Source organism: Pipra filicauda, unplaced genomic scaffold, assembly GCF_003945595.2.
Source record: "Pipra filicauda isolate LSUMZ 115617 unplaced genomic scaffold, ASM394559v2 scaffold26_size5592650_pilon, whole genome shotgun sequence".
Lineage (NCBI taxonomy): Eukaryota > Metazoa > Chordata > Aves > Passeriformes > Pipridae > Pipra > Pipra filicauda.
Window position 1 is genome coordinate 4,781,782 of NW_024104387.1, and position 25,955 is coordinate 4,807,736.

A 25,955-nucleotide genomic window follows, 5' to 3' on the forward strand; every position below is an offset into this window, starting at 1 on the left:
GTTTGTTGCTAACAGGGCTGTTTTATTTTTGTCAGTATTTATCCGGGTTTTCCTTTCAGGTGACAGTTGATGACTATGAACAAGCTGCCAAGAGCCTGGTGAAAGCTCTTCTCATTCGAGAAAAGTATTCCCGCCTTGCCTACCATCGCTTCCCGAGGACAACCTCTCAGTACCTGTGCAGCATGAGGGATGAAAAATGGAAGGTTGAAGATGAAGTGTGTCCAGGTCAATGTCCTTTTTAAAACAGGGAATTATATTCTAAAAATTTCAAAATTATTTTAAAATACAGAATTAAACCCGTGCACTGCTGTAGTAAAAGGGAAGTTGGATTTTTGTGGTGATCTCTTTGGAGTGTCTTTGCCTCTGTAATTTGTTCTGTTAGTGAGTGGAGAATCACTGACAGATTTGAGTTATAAATCCTGGGTCTAATCTGAAACTTTGAAGCTGTCAAAACTTAAAAACCCATTCTAGACTCTCATTGATTATTTTCTTCTCGCAGCAAATGGGATGTTAAGTAGTACACTTGTGTTCCCCCAGGAAAAAGCTACATGGATATGGTTTAAAGGGAAAAGTCATTCCTCCTCATCTTGGCACACAGAACTAAAGCATAAAAGGGATGATGAGCTTATCTACATCGTAAATGGAAGCATGATACAGACATGCCAGTTAGCAAGCCCTGACTCAGGAATTTCACAGGCAGGGTACAGTTGCCAGGTCAAGGCTGGAAGCTGTGTAGTCATATTTGTTGGGCATTCTGCCTGGATAAATAAACTCTGATTTCTCAACAAGGCTTATTAGGTTGAACATATTCCCCCACTGTATGTCACAAACTATATTTGTCACTTAGGTGGGTTGTGTCGTGAAAGCTTTGCTTGTGCGTTCAGCTGTTTGTGCTGCTCGGTTTTGGATTAGCCTGTGAGGAGCCACCTTTGGTCTGTACAGATGTGCCACTGCAGATGTGTCCATATTGCTGGCAATTTATTCTCAGCCACAAAGTGACATTTTGAATCAATTACCTTCTGGCTCAGTGGTTGAAAGAGGGGGAATGAATGTGTTTTCAAGTGGTTTTTATCCAGTAAGAGTGTAAAGAGGACAGTATACTGAATATTCACGACAGAAATATTTTGGAACAGCTGCCAGGGAGATATTTCCAGGCTATTATTACGTTATAACTTTTTTACAGTTATGGTTTCAAATGTACAACACCAGTCTCATTACACAGTATCTTAATTAGCACAAGTTTGAGCTAGATAGTTACGAATATCAGAGATAAGAGTGGCATCAGTTTATAACATACGTTCAGGTGCTCTGGGTCAATAAAAGGACTGGTTAATTACTTGTCTGTCTTGGCTTAACTGAGCAGGTAAAACTGATAAGACTGAGCAAGAACGTAGTTCAGTTGACATAAATGTAGTCAAGAAGCCTATTTTGTGCTAGTTGCATTAGTAAGATATTGTAAAAGAAGCAATGTATGTTCACGAACATGAGCGATAATGTTTGAGTTCACATGAGCTGAATCTCCTAGACAGAAGTATGTGTGTTTACTTGATTCTTAGGAAAAGAAAATCGTCATTTTGTAAAGGCATTACAAAACTGTGCTGAACAAATCCCAACCATGCTTCTGGCACTTTCTGATTCTGGTCAAGGGAAAAACTAGAGTTGTGTTGTACTGTCTTTGGCTTCTATGCTTCTTGCTTCTATTCAAAAGCAACTGAAAAAAAAAAAGGTTTTATTAAAAAAACCTCAAACAAGATCGTCATCACAAAAAGAACCCAGCCAACCAACCAACCAAAAAAAAAACAACCCACCCAAAACACCACACAATCAAACACAAACCAACTCCCACAAACCGAAAAACTCCAATCAAAACACAACAGAACCAACTGATTAAACAGGCCCCTCCAAAACCTGCCAACCGGCCACTGCTTTGATGAGAGGGAGAAGTCCCCAGTGTTCCAGTTATTTCGTTCTCAGCCATGAGTGAGGCACATTCACTGATGGTCAAGAGGAAGTGGTGAGGGCAGTTGAGAGGGCAGAGGTGAAGCAGTAAGGCACAGCTTATTCTTTCCTGACTGCTGTTCTCACTGTGAGAACACCTGCATTACTGTGTGGTTAAATACAAACTTCCAGAATTGCTGCAGTGAGTCAGAAGCTGAAAAGCAAATAATGAAGGTGGGTATGAAGTCAACAACTATTTTATTGTTCGAAAATCTCAACCGTACTTTTCAACCATCCTAGTTTAAACACTTCTTGAAAATCGTTCCATCGTACGTTCTAAAGAATAGCACTAAATCTGTGTATACATTGGTTCAGAAGAGAACTCTTATAACATATGACATTTGAATTAAGATAGGCACTTAATTTAGAAAGGGACTGCCGTTCAAGCCTGTCAGAATCAAGCTGTGTTGTAACAGCAGATCTTTTATAGTAACTGAAAATGTGATTTTAATGAAAGTATGAAGATCTGCTGGAAATGAAGCATTATAGAAGCAGAAAGTTCTTTTTGTAATTGTTTTGCCTTTTATGTAGGTTATTTCTTCTAAATGTAATGTAAATTTATTTTCAGATTTCCATTCACCCCCAGAAGAAAATGAAGATCCTTACAATCTTGATGATGCTCCAGACAACTTGGATTATGTTATCAAGCTGAAAGGTGGCATTCCCTTTGTTTATGATAACAAGGAAATGATGGAACTCAATGAGCCTCGGAGTTTGCCGTATCCCGACCTGGAGACCTACACCCTTGACTTGAGCCACGTTCTTGCTCTGATTGCAGATGGTCCAACGTATGTTTCTCTTTTGTTATTCTCTGCCTTTCAGGCTGCTGGTTACCTTTAGTTTAGTACTTCTCTCTTTTGGGATACTTAAGTCCTCAACATACTCAGTAATGTTTTGTTTTGCCTTTCTTGAGCATTAATGCATTGTGGAAGAACTTAAAAGGAGGAAATACGATGCCACATATGGCTATATTTAATTTCTTTGGTGTCTTTGCATCAACCATGGCAAAACAAGAAGCAGTTAACAGCAAGAAATAGGTCAAATGTTTGCATTCAAGTCAAATCTGACCCAAATTTCTTGAAGCATGGGAACTGAAACTTCCAATTTCTTCACATGTGAAATAACTGCTTATATGCTGCGAAACTGCCTCGTGCCTGCACAATCAAAATAGGTCCTGAAATATCCCAGAACCATCAAATTCCTGGGAAGTCTCTAAAAAAGTCTCTTGGAAATATACTAGTCTAGTACAGTCACTACAGACACACTCATGACAAAGCAGTGTCCTTGCCCAGTGCATAATAAAAGCATGTGCATCCAGTTTTTAAGCTTACTTCCCAGCTGGGGCTTGGAAACAGCATGGCCTCAGCACTGGGAAAGGAAAAGAATCCATTTTAGGGTGGAACTAATCAGGAACCCAGATGGTTCTGAGCTGTTTGCCCTCTCTGCCAGCACTGCATTCCGAGTCCTTCTGCCTTGAAGAGATCACCACTGCCAATGTGAACAGTTGGTCACACCTGATGCATTCTTTCCCCCTCGAGTCTGTGTCTGACACCTGTGTCCGTCTGTCTGCCTTGTGCTTTGATAGTGGCAGAGCATGTGGGCTAAACAGACCTGTCCCATTCCCTAGGCCCTTTTTCAAGAGCAAAACCCTGTGCTTCTGCCAGCATTATCAGCACTCCTGCTCCAACTCTGTGCTAGCTTGAGTAGGCTTTGGATACAGTATGCAATGGATAAATGCATTTCCAGTTCCAGTGCGTTATATTCCAGGGGACAGATAATGAGACAATAAAAGGACAAGGAGGAAAAACTCAAAACAAAAGTCGTGCTGAAGACCCTTCTTTTTGTCTTCTAAGGTTTAAGTTAACTGTTAACAGTCTTAACAGGAAGCCATAAGTAAGAAGGGCCTTGGTAGGACAAGTTAGAATACTCAGCACCTTTGGCAATGTAGGAGCCATCATCTGGTCCTTTCACTTCTTCACAGTAAGCTTTTGCAGGCTGATTCCCACTCTCTGATAAATATGCAGAAACCAAAAGAAAAAGGTCTTTCCAGTAATCCTGTTTCATAAGCTCTTCTTATGGTATTGTTTCCCTGTTTGCAGCAAGTGCTCTCCTCAGTTATGCCCATCACACATGGGGCCGCTTGGAGATCAAGAACCACTGTTCTTTAATCTTTGCTGCTGGTAAATTGATGAAATCTCACCCCTACTCCTCAGGCTTCTGGTCTCTTGGATAATAATATAACCCAACAAAGATTTCCTGCAGTGGGCAAACAGGGCTTGATCAGTGTGGGATAAAGTGAGACCATGCTTGAATCGGACTTTCAAAACCATAATGGGATTTGTGTCCCATTGAGGAGAGACTGCCAACAATAAAGCAGGAAAAAGAAGGCTATTACATTAATAGTGCTACCAAAATATTGTGGAGTCAATATGAATTGACAGATGGTGAAGAGAAAAACCGTGTCATTGGTTAAAAATAGAATGAGAAACATGACAGAAGATGAAAGTGAAGGCAGAGCTCTGAGTAGGCAAGCAGGAACAAAACAGCATGATTTTCTAAAAAGGGCACAAGAAATTATTGTGGGGAAAAAAAGGTATTTCCACACAATATATGTGTTCTTAAGGCATAAAAAAATGAAAGTATATCGCATCTTGTCTTGACTTCTCATATTCAATTGAAAAAGCAAATAAATTGTGAGGATTTTACTGCAAAAACTTCAGTGTTCTTTCTCGACTTAAAATACAAGTAGTTTTAAGTCACAGCTAATTTTTGTGTTTTCTTTTGCAGAAAAACATATTGTCACCGGAGGCTTAACTTTTTAGAGTCTAAATTTAGTTTACATGAGATGTTAAATGAAATGTCAGAATTTAAAGAACTAAAGAGTAATCCCCATCGAGACTTTTATAACGTGAGAAAGGTAAGTGTGAAAAGGATTAAAGGCATGACATTGTTTTTAGTAGGAGTTGCAGCAATTTTGCCTTTCTTATGGGAGGTGTAGATGATATGCATGAAGTGGTGTGTGCATACCACTCAATAGAATTAAGTTATTTTAAGAATATTAACATTTTTCTACATGGGAACACTCCAGGAAAATTAACTTGAATGTAAATGGGTTAAATGGATTATGCTAAACTAATTTGTTTACTTATTCAGAATCAAAGGGGCTTAATTGTATGTAGATTGCTTTAAAGCAGTGAAACAGAGTTAATCAAATGAAGCTCACTTGGATTATGTATAAAAATATCCACGTGGAGGTTTAATTAATTTTAATGAACTCACTTAAAGACAGTCAAGTGCATTTTTCTGCTTTCATGTAGGTAAATCCTACCAGACTGTAGTAGGAACAGCTGTATAGATTTTAGGTAATTATTGCACTTCATATTGAAAATAGATATTTAAATACATGTCAAAAGGCCTCCCACAGAAACTGAACTGAGGGTTCATGCTGCCACCAGTATCTGGTACAGAAAGTCTGTGAAATATTAAGTAAAAAGATTGTTATTTGAGTCATAGTCTTGGCTGCCTCTGAGATGCACTGGGATGTAATTAGGAGACAGGTAGGGAATCAAGGAGCTGATTTAATTTCCTGTCATATTCACACCCATGGGAACTGTGTTCTCTTCAAAGCGTGGAAGCAACAGTGTTAGGCTGCTTCCTTTGCTTCCCTCTCCTGAAGTGAAGAGGAAGTTACTGAAGCGATAATGCTTCGGTTTGATAGGTGAGATTTCTTCACAAAGCAGTAATTGTTGCTGGTGTTTTTAACCACTTCAGGTCCATTTTGCATTGTTTCTATATGCAAGTGGAAATGGCAATCCTTATTTTGTAGCTTCAGGGTTTACTAATCCTTCTCGTTAGGTTTTGGTTAGTGCTAGTACGTGGAAAGGTCCTCTTGGCTTTTCCCTGTAGTGTTCGGTGTGCTTGCTGCCTACTGAATGCTTGTTACTGTTGTGATAACAAACTGTCAAAGACAAAATCTGCTAAACAAAAGTGCCTGGTGGCTGTTCCAGTGGCCATCACAAGGGTAGAAGCAGATGAGCTGTCAGGTAGATTCTAATGCATTGCACACTTCCATCTGTTAAGTGTAGGGATGGGAGGATCTGTCAGCTAATTCACTCAAGCAGGGCTCAAGTGGCAGAGACTCAGCTCCTAAATTGACATAACCCTGGACAAGATACTTCCTTGTGCCACATTCAGATAAAACACTTCACTAGCTGACAGGGACTTTAATAATAAAACACATGGTGACTGACACACACAGAGGACAGAGGTGTGGGTCGGGTAACTCCCACAATCAATTTGATTGCTGAGAAGTTGTAATTAACAATATTGTACTTGCTAAGTTCAGCTTTTGATTTAAAAGCAATTGTCCAATGTCTCTGGGCGTATCTTAATTATTTTTTAATTATATACTGTTAAATAAGTCCATCTACAAATGGATTCATGCTGTTCAAAAGCACAAAATGTGCATTGCTTCCCCTCTGGCAACACCCACATTCAAGAGAGCAGGAACAAGCTTGCTGTCCTCTGCCAGAGATCATTTCTACTGCCAGTTACTGCTTTAAAAATTCTTGCTGCACAGAGTTAATCTTACTCAAAGTATTTTTATGAAGCAAGGTTACAAGTAGTATTTTTCTGAAGCACTCAGGAAAGACAGAGTTCCTGTAAGCCCCTAAATAATCTTTTTTCCGTATCTCTTGCTAACCCAAGTAATGTTTGAAACCGTAACTTCCCTGAAGTGGTTCCTCCCTAATAACAGTATCAGTAGTGAAACTTTTGAAAGCAACACTTCTTGGCCTATGTTTTCAAGTTGTCTCTCTGTTAGTCAATCCTAGACAGTGCATACTGCTCACGAGGAAAGCAAGAAACAAGCTTCACCTTCCAAAAGGGTTGGTGAAGTTGTCTATCACACCCCTCAGACACTAGTGTGGAGATCCTGGTAAAACTTGTCTGCTTGTATAAAAGAGCCAAAGTAACTGGTGGAAAATGTCAAAATTAGAACAGTTGTGAATGCAGTGGCAAGGTCAGTCAATGAACATGTATTACTGCATTTAGGAAGGTACAGTAGAAAGCTTGCCAGGATTAATTGCTGGCATGACAACCAAAGGTTACTGGGTTTTTTCCCCTGCCCACTCCCCCTCCTTTTTTTTTTCCTGATTTAATAGGAGTTTTCCTCCAGTGAATTGACCTATTTCATAAATCCTGTGTATGTGTATATCTTCTGTATTGAACTTAACCAGAGTGCAACCAAAGATATGTTTTGATCAAGATGGACCTGGAAAATTGCGCTTTAATAGAGATGCACATATTTCTCTAGACAGGCAAGAATCCACAGGTGGTAAGGCAGTGTGGCTGGCTCCACTTGGCTCCCCACAGGAGGTGGACAAGTGTCTATATAGGACAGTGCTGACTCTAGAGAAGACCCTTGGGTGTGCCATCAGCAGGGCTCTCCCATGTCCTCCAGCTGATGCACAGCAAAGTGCAGTCAACACACATTCTCCACATAACTCCTGTACTAGGGAAGAAATTAAGGAATAAGAGTTTAGGTCTATGGCAGACAAACTCAGAACTGGGTTTTAACCTTTAGGTATCAGAGTGTCTTGCTCTCCAAAGCAAGTAGGTGAGGGTTTTTCTTTGAGCAGGGCTTCCAAAACACCTCAGTGCCCAACAGCCTCAGATAATTCAGAGCAGACAGTTAATTTTTTTAGCTGAACTATACCTTCAAATAAAGGACCTACACATGAGTATTATTTTAGTTTTATTAAAATATTGCTAATTGCAGGAGGTTTCCTTCACTGCAAATAGCTTCGATATAATTTTCTAAAGATGAAACAATTACAGCCTAAGCCTCTTCCGATGTTCTTTCTCTGTGTAGCCATTATTTCAGTGTGTCAGCAAACCAGACCTGAGGGGATATGTCCTAGCAGTGACCCTTGCATGTCACATTCTCCTGCCCGTAGGCTCCCTCAGGTGCCCAGCCTTGTGTGGCAGCAGAGCTTTGGCTGGGGCTGGGGAACTGGGTGTGGAAGAAGGCAGCTGCTGGAGTGTCTCACCCAGCCCTGCTGAAGGCTGTATTGCAATAGCCGGCTGCTGCTGTGACTCACTGTTTGCATTTAGGCTCTTGCAACTGATTTTTTTAAGTAACTATTGGTTAGACAAGAAGGAAGTAAATTCTAGCTGGTTTTTACGACCACAGAGTTGAAATACCACTTGTTACTTGTAAGAAAGGAAGTTCAAGTGGTTTATATAATACTAAATTCTATAGATCTCACTAAATACTGAATTAAATTAACAGATGTCTGCTTTTTAAATATATGATTACAAGCCTCATGAATGAACACTGAATCTATACCTTAACTTCCCTGAACTTTGATTCATTCAGTTAGCTTTTTTTTTCTTTTTCTTTTTTTTTAATTTTTCTTTTTTCCTCAGTACCTACTTACTGACTTGGGTGCTGAAATTCAGTTTCATCATATCAACCAAAGTGACAGTGAATGGGAAGACTTATGGGTTAGCATGAGATCCAAAGGGAATGCCCCTGTGCACCTTGGTTAGCATGACATGTGGTGGTGCCTTGCCACTGCTAACTGGCAGCAGAGCTGTATGTTGTGCTTTCAAAGCACTGGGAGTGCTACTTCTGCCCTCCTGTCTTGAATAGATGCTGAGATAAATCCCTGTGTCCACCCTCAGTCTTGCAAGTGAGCACAAACTATGATCAGGTGTAAAGGCATCAATTGTTATAATGCAGAATTTCTGTAGAGACCATCAAGAAAGCTTTTCCTCTATCCCTTCTTTTAGTAATCAAAGTAACAGAAAAAGAGATTTGTTTCTCTTCACAGCAGTGTATTTTTGTACTTATGTGAATTACAAACACTCTGGGGGTTGATTCCATGTTTTGCAAGCACAGCCAAACAAGAAGCTGGAGGCACAGGGATTCTCGTCTCTTCTGGTTTCTGGGTTGCTCTGGATGCCATAATTATGAATTAGGCAAGCTCATGAGCTCTAGGGACTATTTCTGCTGCCAGGAGCATCCCTGCTCTACCCTAGGGCAGAGTATTTTGTGCTTCTGTCATGCCTGTTACAGAACTGCAAGGAGAGAATGGAGTGTGTTGTATAAAGCTGTTGCCATCTTCCCTGAAGAGCTAAGGCAGTATGGATGTATTGGTGAGCAGGGAATCTAGCAGTGGGATGTGGAATGATTTCCTTTCAATCCAGCACTGAAGTAAAGCCTGCAGAGGATTCAGTGCCAAGTCCATGCAGCCCAGAGCTCCTGGGCTGGAAGTATTTCCAAATTCAAGTCTATGTGTTTAGCAAACACAGTAGCGTGCAGCTGTTGGGTACAACTGACCTACACACTGGGAAAGTTCAGTGGCATTACACTGGGGCAGCCTCGGCATTTCTTTTTGCTGTACTTACCACTTCTCATGTGCCTAATTCAGTGCAACACTGTGTCTGATATGCACAGATAAGCATCCACAAATAGATATGAGATGGATGTTTTGTGGAGATCTGAGAGACAGTGGAAGGAATGTGGGAAGATAAGGGAGGAGGCAGAGTGGTTTATGGAAGTTGGTGCTGGTGAGACATGATTTGGAGGGCAATGGGAACTCTTTCAAGCTGTAAGTCGTACACAGATGTAGCCACCTTGACTGAGAAGTGTGTGCATTTGAGCCCAAAGCCTGCAGGCAGAAGTGCAGGGGTGGGCAGGTCAATAAGGAAAGGAAGGTGGCCCCTTCTCAGTCTGAACTGAAAGGCGCAGAAGAAGAAAGGTTGTCTTCATTACATGGAGAACTGCTGAGTGAAGGGAATTCTACCATCCTTTAATTGCAAGAAAGCTGATGGAATTAAAAGAATTAAACCTTTATGTTAACAGTGGTTTTCATTTTTTAAACCAATGAGTTCACTGAAGATACAATGTTGTATTCCAAGACAGGCTTCTGTTGGTCATTCTGTTTTTCCTTTCATTGAAGATTAATGTGACCTTGAGTGAAAGGTTTTGTCCTGGGGGGATGGGAGAATAAGAAATGCAATAGGAAATCTGGCTAAGGGCATGCAGCCCTGTTTTTTTCCACTAAGGAGAAACTGGGCTGGAGTGGCACTGTAGCTAATTTGAAAATGCAAGCAGAATGTTTGCAAATAGAAGCAAGTAGGCCTTGTGGCAGGGGCTTGTTACTCATGGCCCAGAAAAGCTTCAGCTTACTTCATGTAGTGTATGAAGAATGAAATAGTAACAGCTTAAAATGGAACTGATTTTGTCTTTTCTGGGGACAGGGAGGAGGCAAAGGGGGCATTTGTCACCCTTATAGGAACTCAGTGCGTTCAAATTCTTTTAGTAGAAGCCTTTCAAAATAAATAACAATGAAATTAGTAACAGTCCTTTAGCATGGTAACATTTCAAATAACAACAATAATGACAATATCCCTCACCAAATCAGCCCATCTATGCTATGTCTGAGGATTCTGTGTTCAGATACTTCATTTAGCTAGGATTGCACCCTGAATGGTGAAAATACACAAGAGCATTAACAGTAACTTCCTATGTCCTTGGGTAGCTCAAAGCTTAAGTCATTGAAACTTTCCAAAAAGTTGCATTGCTCCTAAAAAACAATGAAGTCAAAAAGCTTTGTGATACTTTTATGACTTTTGACTTGAGTCTTACGACTCTTTGTTACTGAAGTTGCTGCTTACTTAAAGGTCAGAATATACTGGGTAATAAAAAAAGGTAGCTAAAGTACTGCATATTCTCTGGAAAAAAAGCATGAAGGAGATTCAGAAAGGTCTCTTAACTTTTGGGATATATACATGTTTAGGGAGAAGGAGGAGTTAAAAAAACAACAAAGAAGATCTCGGTTCTCAGAATAAACCTGGTTAGCTGAGCTGGAGGGCTGCATGTGATGTGTTTGTGGTGAGTGGAGAAGGTGTCACAGGAGCTCACTGACTGGCAGAGGCACAGAGAATGATTTCTCAAGGGGAAGCAGGATTTTAAAAGCAGTGCAGCTACTACCGTGTCATGTGATCCTTGCATACAGGCAAACAAAAGAAACAAAACCCGTCCTTGCTTTCCCTCCTTCCTCTCCTGACAGCAGCGAATTCATGTGGATTTAAATAAAGAGGAAGTGTTGTGTTGTGTTTTGTTCTGGCTTTTTTTCAAGACTCATTAATTCCAGTAGCTGAGCCACTGCTGAGGCCAGGGCATTCTGAAATTAAATAAACTACACTTACTCAGGTTCCTTACACCTGTATTCTGTGCTTGTGACTTGCTTTTCCTGAATGTTTAGAGCTTGTGGGGCATCTCTTAACTGTTATTTCACTCTCCCATACAAGCTGACCAAGTCTAATAGTATTTCACTGATCCAGGAATAGTTTATAGTAAACAAAAAGCTAAACCAGAAAATGTTTATTAACCTGAATTAACACATGTATAAAATGCACTTGGGCTCAAATATCTATACAAGTACTCTGAGGAGTGTGATATGTTAAGCATAGCTTTTTTTTTTTTTACTGTTTTAGACACAGTATTATTTATTGTGCATTAGTAATGTACTTTTATGTTCTGTACTTTGAGATAGCAAAATGTTTCTTGCTTGTTCATTTAGCTTTAATGTGTCTGGTATATTTGAATTAGGCAGTGATAAACAATTAAGTGATTAGGATTAAGTTTACATTCTGGTCTTTAGTTAGAATATGCACTTCCTTTAGTGTGTGAGGAGATCTAAGAAAAGAGATCTGAAAAATAAATCAGCATTATGAGTTGCTGTATTATAATTAAACTTGGAAAAAATAGTGACCAAAATCTCTCACGCATATATTCTTTGGTTCTGGTGACCTAAGGTACTTCATATGGTTGAAATACAAAAATGAACTGTGCTTTTGGAAATGGCCGAGAACTCCAGGTCCTTTCAGTCAGAAAAGATAGTTATAATTGCAGTCTATAACTAGAAAGACTTTGTTGATTCATGAATGGAAAAAAGGGATACTAAAGGATCAGGGTGTCCTTTAAGGAAGTATCCAATTTAATCTGAACCCAGGGTCTTAGAATGTATCTCATTGAAATTTTCTTAGGGCTACTTTACTTATAGTTCTGCTTATTGAATAATTCCCCCCAAATCAAAATCTCAGGGTTCTGAAACATTTTGATTTGCTTAGGCAAGAATCCATTTATTACTTAAGGAATATTTTAGAAGGCTTTAGTCGCTGTTGTCACTGACATGGATACTTTGCTAACTGAAGTTTGTGGATGATAAGCATGAATAACCTTTTGATTTCAGGTTGATACTCATATCCACGCTGCTGCTTGCATGAACCAGAAGCACTTACTGAGGTTTATTAAGCACACCTATCAAACGGAGCCTGACAGGATTGTTGCAGAGAAAAAAGGCAGGAAGATGACTTTAAAGCAAGTCTTTGAAAGCCTTCACATGGACCCCTATGACCTCACTGTGGACTCTTTAGATGTCCATGCAGTAAGTCTCGTAAAATGACAAAATAAATGAGAAAAAGAGACGTTTTCCAAGTGTGAAACTCTAGTTTCTACAGTTTTTGCGTGATAACTTATTAAATCAGAATTTGACTACATTGCATGTCTGAAGGAAGTTTGCACAGGCTTTTTCTTTTTGTGCCTTTTATTGCTAGGCAATTTAATTTATAAACTATTGTGTGTTCTTAAAACCATGGTTACTTGGGTTTTTTCCTCCTCCAGGGTCGTCAAACATTTCATCGATTTGACAAATTCAATTCCAAGTACAATCCAGTTGGTGCCAGTGAGCTGAGGGACTTGTATTTGAAAACTGAGAACTATATTGGTGGTGAATATTTTGCTCGTATGGTCAAGGTAAATAAGTTTCAAGCTTTTCCAGCTGTAGAGAAATGAAGGTTTGGAATAGATTTGTGATGACATTTGTGTCTAGAGGTAACACTGTGGTTAAGTGATTCCAAGTACTGGTCTCGCTCCAGCAATTCCTCAGAGAAAGACCTCTGCTAAGTCAGCCCCTGCTGCTTTCTGAATAATTTGATGAGTTAGAACATGCACATAAGCTGTGTATGAGCTCAAAGCAGAGCTGTGGGCAGTTTCAAACTAATGGAGAGTGGCCGAGGGTCAAATCACTGGCTTAATATTTTGTTAGGATGTAGTTGGTTAGTGGTATCTGCTGGGGAAGGAGGAGCTAGGGAAGTGCCTCTGCAGAAATCTCTGTCTGCACACGCCTGCAACAGGCTTCAAATTAATTTCTCAGAACAAGAAAATCAGTAGGTTTTGTGATGTAGTGTCACCTCTTCTTAAATGCATAGAAGTACTTGTCTAAAATAAATTTCCTTAAAATTGCTTACTACCATGGATTCTGGGTCAGATTCTCAATTGGTCTGCATATTTTATGTAGACATTTACTGCAGTTTAAATAGTGTAACTCTGATTTACCAACTTTAAACATGGGCTTGACAAGAGTGTTAGTAATAACTGCACAAGAATATTGTCCTCTAAATCTAGATGTTAGTTATACTCAGTTATATATACGGTTATACTCAAATGACATGAGATAGCTTGATGGTAGATTATTAAGATGCCTAAAATAAAATAGTAGCTTAGTAGACATGAGATTCCCTTTATTTTTAAAGGGTGTCAATACAGTTATGTCTGGTCTGAGGAAAATACAGTGATAAGTCTATTACTAGCTGTAAATGATCTTCAGTATCCATATTAAAGCAAATATATTTATTACTTACTAGGAAGTAGCCCGTGAACTAGAAGAAAGTAAGTACCAGTATACAGAACCCCGCTTATCCATTTATGGACGGTCTCCAGATGAATGGCTGAACTTGGCAAAATGGTTCATTAAGCATAAAGTTTATTCCCCTAATATGCGCTGGATAATTCAGGTTCCCAGAATCTAGTAAGTAATCAGGAGCTCTTGGTAATTTTCATAGTTTGAAATCATACCAATGACTTTATTTCTGATAATATTTAGATGGCTCATTAGCTGTCCTGTAGTTCTATTTGTAAGCAGTAGCTTGGGGAATTTATTTTTGGCCGTTGGTGCAGTTTTCCTGACAGTCTGGGGGTGGAATAGAGGAGATGGGGTTTGAATCTACTCTTTATGAAGCTGCTACTCGAAACTACTGTGAATTATTTGTAAGTCTGAAGACACTGAAACCAAAACTTACAACTGGGTGAAATCAAGCTGCATTCAAAGGCAAGTTAAGATATAATTTACTAATGAGATAAATCAACTCTTGAATTCCATGAAGGAGTAGAAAATGCTCTGTAAAATTGTTACTGTCAAGATCAGTGACTAAATAACAGCGAACTTGGAAACACAACCCAGACTGATGATTTACAAGCTAAAATCAGTATCAGTTTTTCTTAGTTTTTAAGCATCCTTTGGGATTTCATTGTTTCCAATACTGTGTATTGTAATACAGTCTCCCCTGATAATCTCGTCAGCCTTAATAGCTGAGCTTCATGTTTGGAAATGGCACAGTTGGAATATGAGTGGAGACAGAGCTGTCACAGTCACATATATCCCCCAGAGTGTGTTTCTCGCTGGGGAGAAGGTTTCTCTCCTTTAATTTCTTACGTAGCAATTCCTTGCATACACAGTGCAGTCGGCACTTGGAGTAAGTCATGCCCTTAAGGGCTCACAGAACTACTGTCCCTCTTTTCTGAGGGGCTCACTACAGCAGAACATTCTGCTTTCATTTGGAGTAGTTACAGCCCCAGAAAACAGCAGCTTTCACGGGAGGTAATTCCTTATCTCCCATTAGTATTTGGGTTGCTGTAAGGGAAAGGGCCACCGAGGCAGCAGGTTGTTGTTAGACCCCATCTACCCCTGCATACTGCCTCTATTTTTGGAGCACTCGAGAGCTTCAGCAGAGCCTGGATGAAGCAGAGTGCCAGGCAGTGCAGGAAAAAGAGCACAAAGACGATCCCTGCCCTGACATAAACTTTGAGTTTCTCAGTCCTGGTGGAACTGAAGCTGTAGAATATACACAAATAACAGAAAATATGAAAGTGGAGGAAAATGCAAGCTAATTAAAAAATATGTCTATTTTTTCCCCTTCAGTGACATATTTAGGTCTAAAAATATTCTGCCTAGTTTTGGGAAGATGTTGGAGAACATCTTTTTACCTTTGTTTGAAGCAACAATCAATCCCAAAGACCACAAAGAATTGCACCTATTCCTTAAATATGTAAGTATGTTTGGGTTTCCTGTCTTATATGAAATGGATCCTCTTCTACTCATAATTCTTTTTTCATCCACAGCTGTTCCCAAACACTAAAAACGTTTCCTTCTGCATGGATTGCTTGTATTATTAGATTACTGTATTGCTTGTAATTTAATAGAAGTCTGAGTGAGGTCCTGTTGTGAAATAGTTGCTGTTTGTTTCCTCTGAAACAGCTCAACAGCTATTTATTTATTCTTTCAGCCATGACCAAAAATGTTTGCATGCTCTCCTGCATCTCAGTCCAGGATGTGTACTTGGAGCTTTCCTCTGGGACTGGCCTCCAAAAGGGAGGCAGCTGAAAGGAGGCATTGTGTAGATCCTGGTGGAACTCAGGAGGGAGGTGGGGATGTCGCTGCTGGGACAAGGTTAAGAGAGACATGTCTGAGTGTGCCCCAAATCGGAACTCTGAGGTTTCCTGGGAGCCTCTGGCCTTCAGCTGCTTATCAAATAACAAAGCAGATGAGTTCAAAGGATTACAGTCTGGATCTGAGGGAGTCCTACAGCCCTGTAAGCCCCCACAGGAGCCTGAAGGCTTTTGTGCACCTGGGCTTCCTGTTTGTCTCAGAACTAAAAAATGGTGAAACTTCTTTCAAGAAAACATGTTATTCCTGCTGTCTGCATGGCATGGTAGGAGGGCAGGGCAGCAGGACTGCTGGCACAGGAGGGAGACGAAGGAAGAGGGAGTGGAGGCTTTGTTCAAGCAAGTCCTGAAACAAGAGTGACATTTCAAATTTGCTTCTTGAAAACTCTGATTTCTGTGACTCTCTCCTCCCACCAGGTGACTGGCTTTGACAGTGTTGATGATGAATCCAAACACAGTGGCCATATGTTCTCTGACAAGAGCCTTAACCCTGACCTCTGGACCAGTGAGAAGAATCCCCCATATAGCTATTATTTGTATTATATGTATGTGAACATCATGTTGCTAAACAACCTTAGGAGGTAAGTAGTCACTTTTCTCTTTTGCAAGCTTCCAGAAAATCAGTATCTTGGTCTCTAACTACATGTCTAGATTACATATCTTCTGAAGCAAGAGTTATTTTGAATTATTTTAGAGAGTCCAAGAGGAGTACGTGAGTTATTTTGAAAATACTAACTACAAAATTAATTCAAATGAAATACTCAGAAATTGTAAAGTCATCAGATTAATATCTTGGTTTGATATTTGTGTGTATTTTTGTGGGTTTTTTTAATTCCTTAAAGCTGAATATATCAAGCAAAACAAAAGAAGAAACCCCACAAAGCTGACTTACTGATCTTTGCTTGGTTTCACAGTGGATTTCCAAATATAATGTACCTGCCTCTTGGTAGCTTCCTGGTCATTTAAGAGTAATTTAAGTTCTGTTGTAAAATACTGGTTTAAGGGCTGCTGCTATCAGACAAAGTAGGACACAATTATAAACTGCACCTCTAGCTAACTTATTTTAGCATGCTTGTTGAGTCACTCAGTTTTACTACCTCTGAGCCCAGTGTCTGGGCAAGTAATGCAGGGAGTAATGCAGGACTGTGAGGTCAGACTGTCAAAGCAGGTTTTGGCATCAGGCTCAGTAAAGCCTGAAATTCAGCATGAGGTTATGTTGCTAAATTTGCAGCTGCCTCACTGAGTGATCTGCACAACTGACTCCAGCTGAGGCTCAGTGAGGTTGTCCATTGATATGATGGTGCCATCACTTACCTTGCAAGGATTTGCTTCATTATTATTTGTAAAACGTTTGGGGATTTTCTCACAAAAGGTGCATAGATTTGTCATTTTACCATTTCATCCAAGTTAACATTCAAAATGTTAGTTTTTCTCTCCCACTGCTACTTGAAGCATTTCTTTCTCTATCGTCCTATTTGATCCAAACTCACAATAAGAACGCCCACCTTAAATTACCTTGTATGTGCAACAAACAGGCCTGGTTGTTAGTTTTAATTCTGTAATGGAAAGGACACACTAAGATGTGACTTAGATAACTAAGTCATCCCTTTCTCTTCTTTTACATTCTCTGTAGTCTACATGCTTTTTCTATTCCAAAGACAGTTTCTGTCAGAACTTACACATTTCTTTTTTACCTCAAGGTCATTTCAACTACTGTTTTAAAATCCCCCCAGATAATCATTAAATATTCTTTACTAGGTGAGGTAATGACACAATTAATCAATGAGTCAGTAAAACTGTTCACCCTGTTAAACATACTGAGTATTTGAGTCCAGACAGCCAGTCCACGACAAGACTGTTGTATACTTTTGGTGGTATTAGTGAGGATGGATTAATTACATCCTCACATCTATTTTCAGGAGAAACGTTACTAAACATCTGTACTTATACTCTAGCACTCCTTGTTGAAATTCTTTGTTTTGAACATCTCCAAATACTTATGGGACATTTGTCTACACTGAATAACAGGGTCCATTAAAACCTAAACCCCAACATTGCTTTTAGTATAGATGATAACATAATTCTAGAAATTACAGTCTAGTGTAATACCTAACACTCCAGGGTCATCTCTGCTTCTCAGGGTGTGGTTTTATGCTACACTTAACCTGGTTAGATGGCAGGTTCTCTTCACACTAGGTAGTGTTAGGTAACTCTTGGCAATGTGCTTTCACTTCTTCCCTCATTTTGAATGAGGAATTTTGTGGCCACAAGTTGCATGGCTTCACTTAGTTTTCCATCTGTCAGTTCCCTCAACTGAATTCTGTTCAGTAACTGTTCACCCAGTAGCCAGACAATTGCTAAATGAGGTGTAACTGGGGCAGGAAAGAAGGAGGAAGACACAAATATGTCAGGTGGTGGAAGGGGCCCATTTAGACAGCAGCCCACAGGTAGGCCTGATTAGATGTCACGTCCAACTATGAGAATGTGTAACTTTTAATTTTCTTCTTTTAAGTTACTACATTAATGACAATTATATACCAAATAGATAAAGAACAGTGCACTTTTGTGAGTGGAACTTGCTTTTAATCTCCTCAGGGAAAGAGGCATGTGCACTTTCCTGTTTCGCCCTCACTGTGGAGAAGCTGGGTCTATCACACACCTTGTGTCAGCCTTCCTGACTGCAGACAACATCTCCCACGGATTGCTCTTGAAGAAGGTATTGTTTGGTTGCTCACCTAAACTAATCACTGTGTGCTTAGATATCAGTCACTGGTTCAAACAGCAGCCACCAAACTGACTTTATCTGGGCAGCCCACGTTAGTTATTGGGCTGCCTCATTAATTAACTTTCTTAGCAAGGCACAAGTAACTCTTCAGTTTGGTCAAAAACTCCACCTGCAATAGTGCTGGGGGCTCTGGGGACCCCAACACAAGAACACATTGGATCTGTTGGAGAGAGTCCAGAGGAGGCCATGAAGATGTTCAGAGGACTGGAGCATCTCTCCTGTGAGGAAAGGCTGAGAGAGTTGGGGTTGTTCAGCTTGCAGAAGTGAAGGCTCTGTGGAGACCATGTAGCACCTTCCAGTACCTAAAGGGGCTTTGAGAGAGCTGGAGAGGGGCTTTTCACAAGGGTAGGCAGTGATAGACAAAGAATAATTGATAAAGGGCAGGGTTAGATTAGATATTGGGAAGAAATTCCTCACTGTGAAGGTGGTGAGGCACTGGAACAGGTTGCCCAGAGAAGCTGTGGATGCCCCATCCCCGGAAAGTGTTCAAGGCCAGACTGGATGGGGCTTCGAGAAACCTGGTCTAGTGAAAGCTGTCCCTGCCCACAGCAGGGGTGTTGGAAATAAATGATGTCTAAGGTTCCTTCTAAACCAAACTATTTCATGATTCAATGAAATTAATAAGCTCAACTGAACTTCCTATTTCTTAAGCTACAAAAAGAGAGCTTTTCCTGAGCATGTATTTTAAAGCTATGTCTTTACAGGGAAGATCAACTGTTCAGATATGTCAAAGACTTGGCAGCACCTGTTTTTGGTTACTCCAAGCAGAGCTAAAATTACATAGAAAAAATTCAAGACTTGCTTAGACTTGTTACTACTCCCTGGTTTAGGTCCCAGAAGAGCTTAAGGAAAGCTCTGGTTTTTTCTGGACAGGGACAAAGGTCATATTGCCTGACTGGCATTTCTGTACTTCAGGGTTCATTCGGGTTTGATTATTTTGATCAAGAAGTTTAACATAGCTGAACAACACAGCAGTATTTTAGACAGAACTCGACTGTTATGACAGAACAAATGTTATAATTCCTGGCACAGTAGTTAATAAAAACCATCACTCAGTTCATCTGCAGGGCACTGTTTCATAATTAAAATAATCGGTCAGTGGGTGGCAGACTTGCACTGAATGTACTGTAATTTTTTAGAAAGAGTTCCCTCAAAAGTTGTATTTTTTTTTTTGGTTAATGCTGGAAAAATCTTCGTATTTTTCAACGTACCCAAGAACAAAGAAAAAGTTGGCCTAAAATTATGTCTATACTATGCTCACAACTAGTAATTCCTAAAATAAAGTAGTACTAAGGCTGTGTGTGACCAAAGCATTGTCCTCTTCACTCTCTCCTGTTTGACCTGGTGCAATAAGCTGGCACAGCAGATACTACAAATAATAACACTCATAAAGGCACTTTTTAGGTTCCTAGGTTGGTTAAGGCAAAATAATAATAAAGATGAGGCAATCACAGATCATTTATATTACGTACAACAGCAACACATGCCTTCTAATTAATTAAAACTTCTTTTGCTCCTAAAACTGACCTATTGGACTGCAGCTTTGAAAATAACAAATTGCTTAGCAGTTCCTGTACATCTGTTGTGCGTGAATTTCAGGTTTTGGGGGAAGGCATACAGTTAGTATCAAATGCAGTGCCAATATAATAGTTGTATACACTTACTAATCGACAGTAGTATTACATCACCTTGTTTTTAAAAAGGTGACATATATTGAAGAATGTAAATTATTTTTAAAAAGATCAGTAACACTTAAAATTCAGACTTTTAAGTATTTTCTAGAGAAGTCAGGGTTTAATGTCAACTTTTTTTATCTTAGTCCTCCCTCTGTAGTGCTGTTTCCATTTCATCCAAAGGAAATCCTTCTTTTTTTCATTATCCCATAGCACCATTAAATGCCAACTGTGTTATTTTGCAGAGTCCTGTCCTCCAGTACCTTTATTATCTTGCACAAATACCCATTGCCATGTCTCCACTTAGTAACAACAGCCTATTCCTGGAGTACTCCAAAAATCCACTAAGGGAATTTCTCCATAAGGGACTGCATGTCTCTCTCTCCACAGATGATCCGATGCAGTTTCATTACACAAAGGTAAGAGTTGTAAAAAAGCATTGGCTTTGAATTTGGACAGTACCACGCAGGTCCGGAATGACCTGGAAGCTCTTTTGTATCTATGCTTAGGATACAGTGTCATGGGTTTCAGTCACTTCATTCATTCCTCTTCCTCATTTTCAGGCAGTGTTAGGCTTCAGAGGGAAATGTCTGATTTCCTAATTATGTTTCTTTTGTACTCTTGCCTCTCCAGTGTTGGCTGTTGAAGTATAGAATGAAGGATGAGGCTGAAGGGAGGTTTGAGCCTTCATAAACAAGCCTCTAGAGTGCCAGGAAAGTCCAGTTTCCTTACTAATAAATCTGGGGAAGTACATTACAGAAACATGATGTGGAATCTCAAGATGACATATGAGCTGTTTGCTCACTGAACTGGAACAGATTCTTGCCCTTGGGTGGCCTGGCAGGACAGAAGTGCCTGGTCACTGGTTCTGATGGCCTCGTTTTGTGCTTGGCACCGACTGGAGTCGTGCTGTGCCACAGCCACTGTGTCCCGAGGACAGGCTGAGCTCTGGTGTGCTGTACCCGGGCTGGCTCCTGGCCTGGGACCTGTCTCTGCTGGAAAAGACTCCGTGTGGATGTCCCACAGCACCAGCCCAGTCACACCAGTGTGGAAGGGCCCCAGCTGGGACAGCCCCCGAGAGCCACACCTGGTGTGGAAGGGCCAGAGCCAGACACTGCCCTGCTACCTGTCCATGTGCATATTCAGTGAAGATTTAGGTCCTCCAAGGTGTTTATATACCCTGGGATCTCCTCTGGAATTGCCTAATAAATGCCTCTAAGGATCTGGACTGCAGGCTGTAATTTCTTAGACTAGGACAACTGGATCCCCCGTGCCTATTAATTCTTTAACAGAAGTCCTTGGGAAACTTGAAATAAACAGTTATGTTCATAGTAATTGTGATTTTAAAGTTTTAAACTTCTAATTTTTCACAGCTGTCTAAAGAGCATGTATAAATTCCTTAATTAGTAATGAGTACATATCCCCATTTATATCTTATTTACATATAATTTAAATGTATTTTGGTGCTACAGGAAGCTCTCATGGAAGAATATGCCATTGCAGCCCAGGTGTGGAAACTGAGTACCTGTGACTTGTGTGAGATAGCCAGAAACAGCGTCCTACAGAGTGGCTTGTCAGATAAGGTAATTATGGCTCGAAAATCCCTTTTGGGAATGTTAGGACAAGTTGGAACTGAGCAGTCAGCAGTCTGAACACTGAATAGCAGGTGCTTCTGTGGTGTATTTATGCACATCCCTGTCCTCTTTTCCAGAAATATTCACAGACTATCTGCTATGCAGTCTTCCTTACGTGTAAAGTATTAGTTACTTTTCCCCTTTAGCTTTGTTTTGGAATTCCCAAAACATGTAGAGAGACCAGATGCCTGTTTAAACTCAGTTCTGTCTCCAGTTCCAAACTTTTAATTATTTGGGTGATATCCCATTGCCAGTAATTTTATACATCATATCTTGCATTAAGTAAAAACAAACTGCCTGTCATAAGCAAGACGTATTTTTGCTTAGAAGAGAGAACTACAGAAAATATTCCAGTTTAGATAGGCAGTCAGATTAGATTAAATCCCCTTTTGGCTTTAAAATTCTATACAGCCAAGGCTTTCTCTAGGACTTATTTTAGAACATCCTCTCATCTGTCACTTTTGAACATTTCTCTCGAGGAGCTGTTATGTGAAGGGGTTTCAGAAGTATATTCTGTTGTTTCTTCCAATACTCCCTTAGTGACAACTACTCATTTTCCTCTTGTGCAACATCTAACTAACAAAGGAAACCTAAGCCTCTTTTTGACCTCTAACATGAAAGATGTAGCAGTGAAGGCCAAACACTAGCACCGAGGGTTTTAGCAAGCCAGACTGAGTGCACTTCTGAGTGATTAAAAGTATAAACTTTGGCCTTAAAATCTCCAAAACTGGTTAAGACTCTGAAGTAGAGTTCAATGGCCAGCTGGTCGAAGCTGCTCTTTTCACTTGTACTGGACTCACTCAACTAACAAACACTCATTTCTGCAGTAAATCAAAGCAGTTGAACTGACTTCTTCCTTTTCGCATTTAATCCCGTTCACAGGAAAAACAGAAGTTCTTAGGGGTGAATTATTGTAAAGAAGGGCCTGAGGGAAACGACATTCGAAAGACAAATGTTGCACAGATCCGGATGGCCTTCAGGTACGAGACACTGTGCAATGAACTCAGTTTCCTGTCAGATGCCATGAGAACAGAAGAGATTTCTACTCTGTCAAAGTAGCTATGAACTCAGAGAAACCAGAACATTTCACCCCTACGCAGGATAAGATGCTAATTAACATCAAATCATCTGTCTTTGATGCTACCAGGACAGAACTGAGCAGTACAGAGAAAAAAGAGAGTATCTGTGGAAGGTAATCAGCGTTTGCTGCCGTCTTTTCCTGCATTATTCTCATTGCAAAGACTTCAATTTCCAGGAACATTAGGCTTTTTAAAATTGCTGTAAATATTAAATGCAAACTTAGAATCATGTAATATTTGTTTCATACTGTCTTAACTGTGCCCTGCATTGTAGCTTGGGAAACAAGAGAGAACATCCATAGTGCATCTGTGACATGCACCTGAGGATGCCACAGATGCTGACAGTACACACACACCTGGCTTTGTCCTGCAAGCCAATCATGGCATTTAGCACTCCTAAGTTTAACCCTTTATTCATTAACAGTTTGTATGGGGGTGCATAATTTTAAGGCTACCTTTTCGTTCTGGACGGTGTTCTGACACAGTTTTTAACTTAATGTTTCAGCAGTTATATTGGAAAACAAGGAAAACCAAAATCGGGTAATCTTGTTCGGTGACTAATTAATTAATTCCTGTTATGTAGGATGTCAGTGAAGAACAACAGATAAATGCTTTTTAATCTAGCAAGTACAAAACATGGTGTCAAAATCACTATTGTACACTGTAATGAGCCTAATTATATCATGACAAATTTTGCCTTGAAAGTTGACAACACTTTTTTTATTGCTTTGTAATGGGAATATGTGGATATGCCAGTTCAAATTACTTATGCAGATAATTTTGGTTGCGTGTAAAGGGAAATTTTTTACTTGAAAAAAGGAAGTGTTCTTATGAATCAGTGGTAGAAACGCCAGACCTGGGTTCTGGTCCTACTTCTGACATATTTTTACACATTTGTTTTAGTCTGTATTTTAGTCGATCAGAGCTGAACGGGAAGTCAAGCTGTCTATTTATACAGAAGTTATTCCACTTGAAATCTGTCGTTTCAAATCATGTCATGTTAAACTATTTATTTGTGATGGAGCAGTTAGTAAAATACAGCTATTGGAAAATTTATCACTTTTCATCTCGTTTCTATTTGATCATCCTTAAGACACAGTACTACTCATTCAGAAAGGATTGAAGGTAATAACATGATGGCATCTGTGTATTGTAGAAGCTGCACGTAGTTCCACAGCAAAACAGACTCGAGGCCAGGGGCAGCAGTGGGTCCTGTGAGTCCAACCTTGCACTGCTCAATTCAAAGGCCTGCAGTCCCTAAGGTAGGACACCTTGGGACACTTTTTTAATGTACCTGCTGTCCTGAGTGGTGATTGCAGGGAACTGGCACTAAAGGGAAGGAGGAATTCCTTATCACCTCCTATAGGCTGTGCAGCCCTGCAAGAACCCCAAGAGAGAGAGAAACCTAAAGACTGTTAGGAAGCAGCCTGGAAATAAGGCTGCTCTGAGGGAGATCGAGACACAGGAGCAGAGTTCTGGCCCTCCAGCCACCATCACAGGCAGCCACTGTCATGCACAGGGACCTGCAGTGATTGCACGTGTTCTTCATCCAAAAACAGGGCTGCACACAGGTGGTGGGAGACTTGACTTAGGCTCTTCAGTGCCTGATGTCTGCAGTGTACAACTAGTGCCAGATTTTCTATTCCTTGTACACCTAAAAATCAAGTGCAACCATGTAATGCAGCTCAACTGTATGAGAATAAAATGGTCCAAAGTTCTTAGTCAGCAGTGCCTGTTGGCCTCACTGTCAGAAACTTTAGCAGCTCATATAATGCAATCTCAGGATTGGTGAGTGTAATTGTTCTTAGGATGAAGTCTGAAAACATGGTTCAAGCATTTTAGCTGCATAAAATGCAGATATCTTGTTTTCATCAGTACAACTTCCTAATAAATTTTTATCAACATAACATAATTTACTTGGGAAAAACATCTGCATCCAGGCTAAATAAGCAACACGACCGGTTGAAGAATTTCAGTTTTAAGTATTTCCATCTGATTAACATTGCTTTACTTGGGTTGTTTTACCTGAAGATCACTGTCAGTGTTGCTTTTGTTGGCACATTTCTTACTATTATACCAAATTTGTGTATGTTTAATACCTTTTCAGCTTTCCTTACCTCAAACACATCAGGTTTTAATAGGTCTGTAGCTCTTATTAAAAAAAATAAAAAAAAGGAAAACTGGATTTGAATATTCAGTTGATGGACAGAAACTGGGATTTTGACAATAACCACAATAACACAGAAGTGGTCACGACCACAAGTTCTGCTTTCTGTGCTTCCTTGTGTGCTGCTTTTAAGGATAAACTGGGCTAATAGTATTATATTTGGGGAAACAAAGCAACATCCTTTCAAGCTTCCACTACTGCATCTCTTCTGGTCCTCTTTTAATTAGGCAGAAGTTATTAATTCCCAAGTTCAGTTCTTCATCTTTGCCACCTTTTCTCTTTAAAAAGTTGCACTTCTGTGCTAATGGGAGGCTGCTCCCAATAACCTCGTGGTCTCAGCTGTGGCTGGAATGAAAGGGAGATCCAGTGTGAGTCACTGCTGTCCACACTGGCTCAAAAGCAGGACAGGGCAGTGGCTCACTCCTCCCTGGTTACAACACAGCCCGTTTGACTCACACTGAAGGGGACTGAAAGAACATCACTGTGGGTGGGGAATGGGGTAAATGTGGCTTCAGATTGGAAGAATATCCTGTTTTCTCTTATTTGCACTGGGGGTAAGGTTCAAACATTATTCAAGACTCCCTTAAATCTGTTGGCTCAGAGCATTTTATACCTTCAGCTGAAATGGTTAATTATGGTTATTTGATGTTTACAGCCTATCTACCTGAACGATTTCTAGTGATTCTTTTCCATTCTGTTACTTTAGCAAACTTCAGGCATTTGCTCTGCTACGGGATAATAATTTTTTTCTCACCCCATAGTCACCTTATCTTCTCATATCATTGTTCTTATGTGGCTAAACCTTTCTGTTCTCTTTGCCTAGTTAAAATGCAAGTCTGAAAAGGTGTCTGTAAAAACTGCTTCTTCTTTCTGTGCCGGGGTTAAATGATGTTTATCTTTTGCCTCTTGTGGAAGCATTAAACTAATGAATTGTCAATGAATATGGTTACATTTTCTTGTGTGCGTACCTCTCAAAAAAATTCCAGCTCCTCAAAATCTCCACATTTAAGTAGAGCTAAAAACCTGTGCAATTAAACTGTTAG

The 25,955-nt window shown here is 40.0% G+C and overlaps 1 protein-coding gene across 2 annotated transcripts in view; it reads left to right on the forward strand.

Moving 5' to 3' along the window:
- The window catches only part of AMPD3 (adenosine monophosphate deaminase 3), a 30,454-nt gene extending 6,648 nt beyond the window's left edge, over nucleotides 1-23,806 (forward strand). For both annotated transcript variants that reach the window (XM_027737149.2, XM_027737146.2), the window contains exons 4-15: nucleotides 60-225; nucleotides 2,567-2,786; nucleotides 4,786-4,915; nucleotides 12,264-12,458; nucleotides 12,695-12,826; nucleotides 13,717-13,880; nucleotides 15,051-15,177; nucleotides 15,992-16,155; nucleotides 18,170-18,290; nucleotides 20,278-20,451; nucleotides 21,505-21,615; nucleotides 22,549-23,806. In XM_027737149.2, coding sequence (XP_027592950.1) covers nucleotides 60-225; nucleotides 2,567-2,786; nucleotides 4,786-4,915; nucleotides 12,264-12,458; nucleotides 12,695-12,826; nucleotides 13,717-13,880; nucleotides 15,051-15,177; nucleotides 15,992-16,155; nucleotides 18,170-18,290; nucleotides 20,278-20,451; nucleotides 21,505-21,615; nucleotides 22,549-22,725 — 1,881 coding nt within the window. In that variant the 3' untranslated portion in view covers nucleotides 22,726-23,806. The remainder of the gene's footprint in view (nucleotides 1-59; nucleotides 226-2,566; nucleotides 2,787-4,785; nucleotides 4,916-12,263; nucleotides 12,459-12,694; nucleotides 12,827-13,716; nucleotides 13,881-15,050; nucleotides 15,178-15,991; nucleotides 16,156-18,169; nucleotides 18,291-20,277; nucleotides 20,452-21,504; nucleotides 21,616-22,548) is intronic.
- Nucleotides 23,807-25,955: the final 2,149 nt, after the last annotated feature.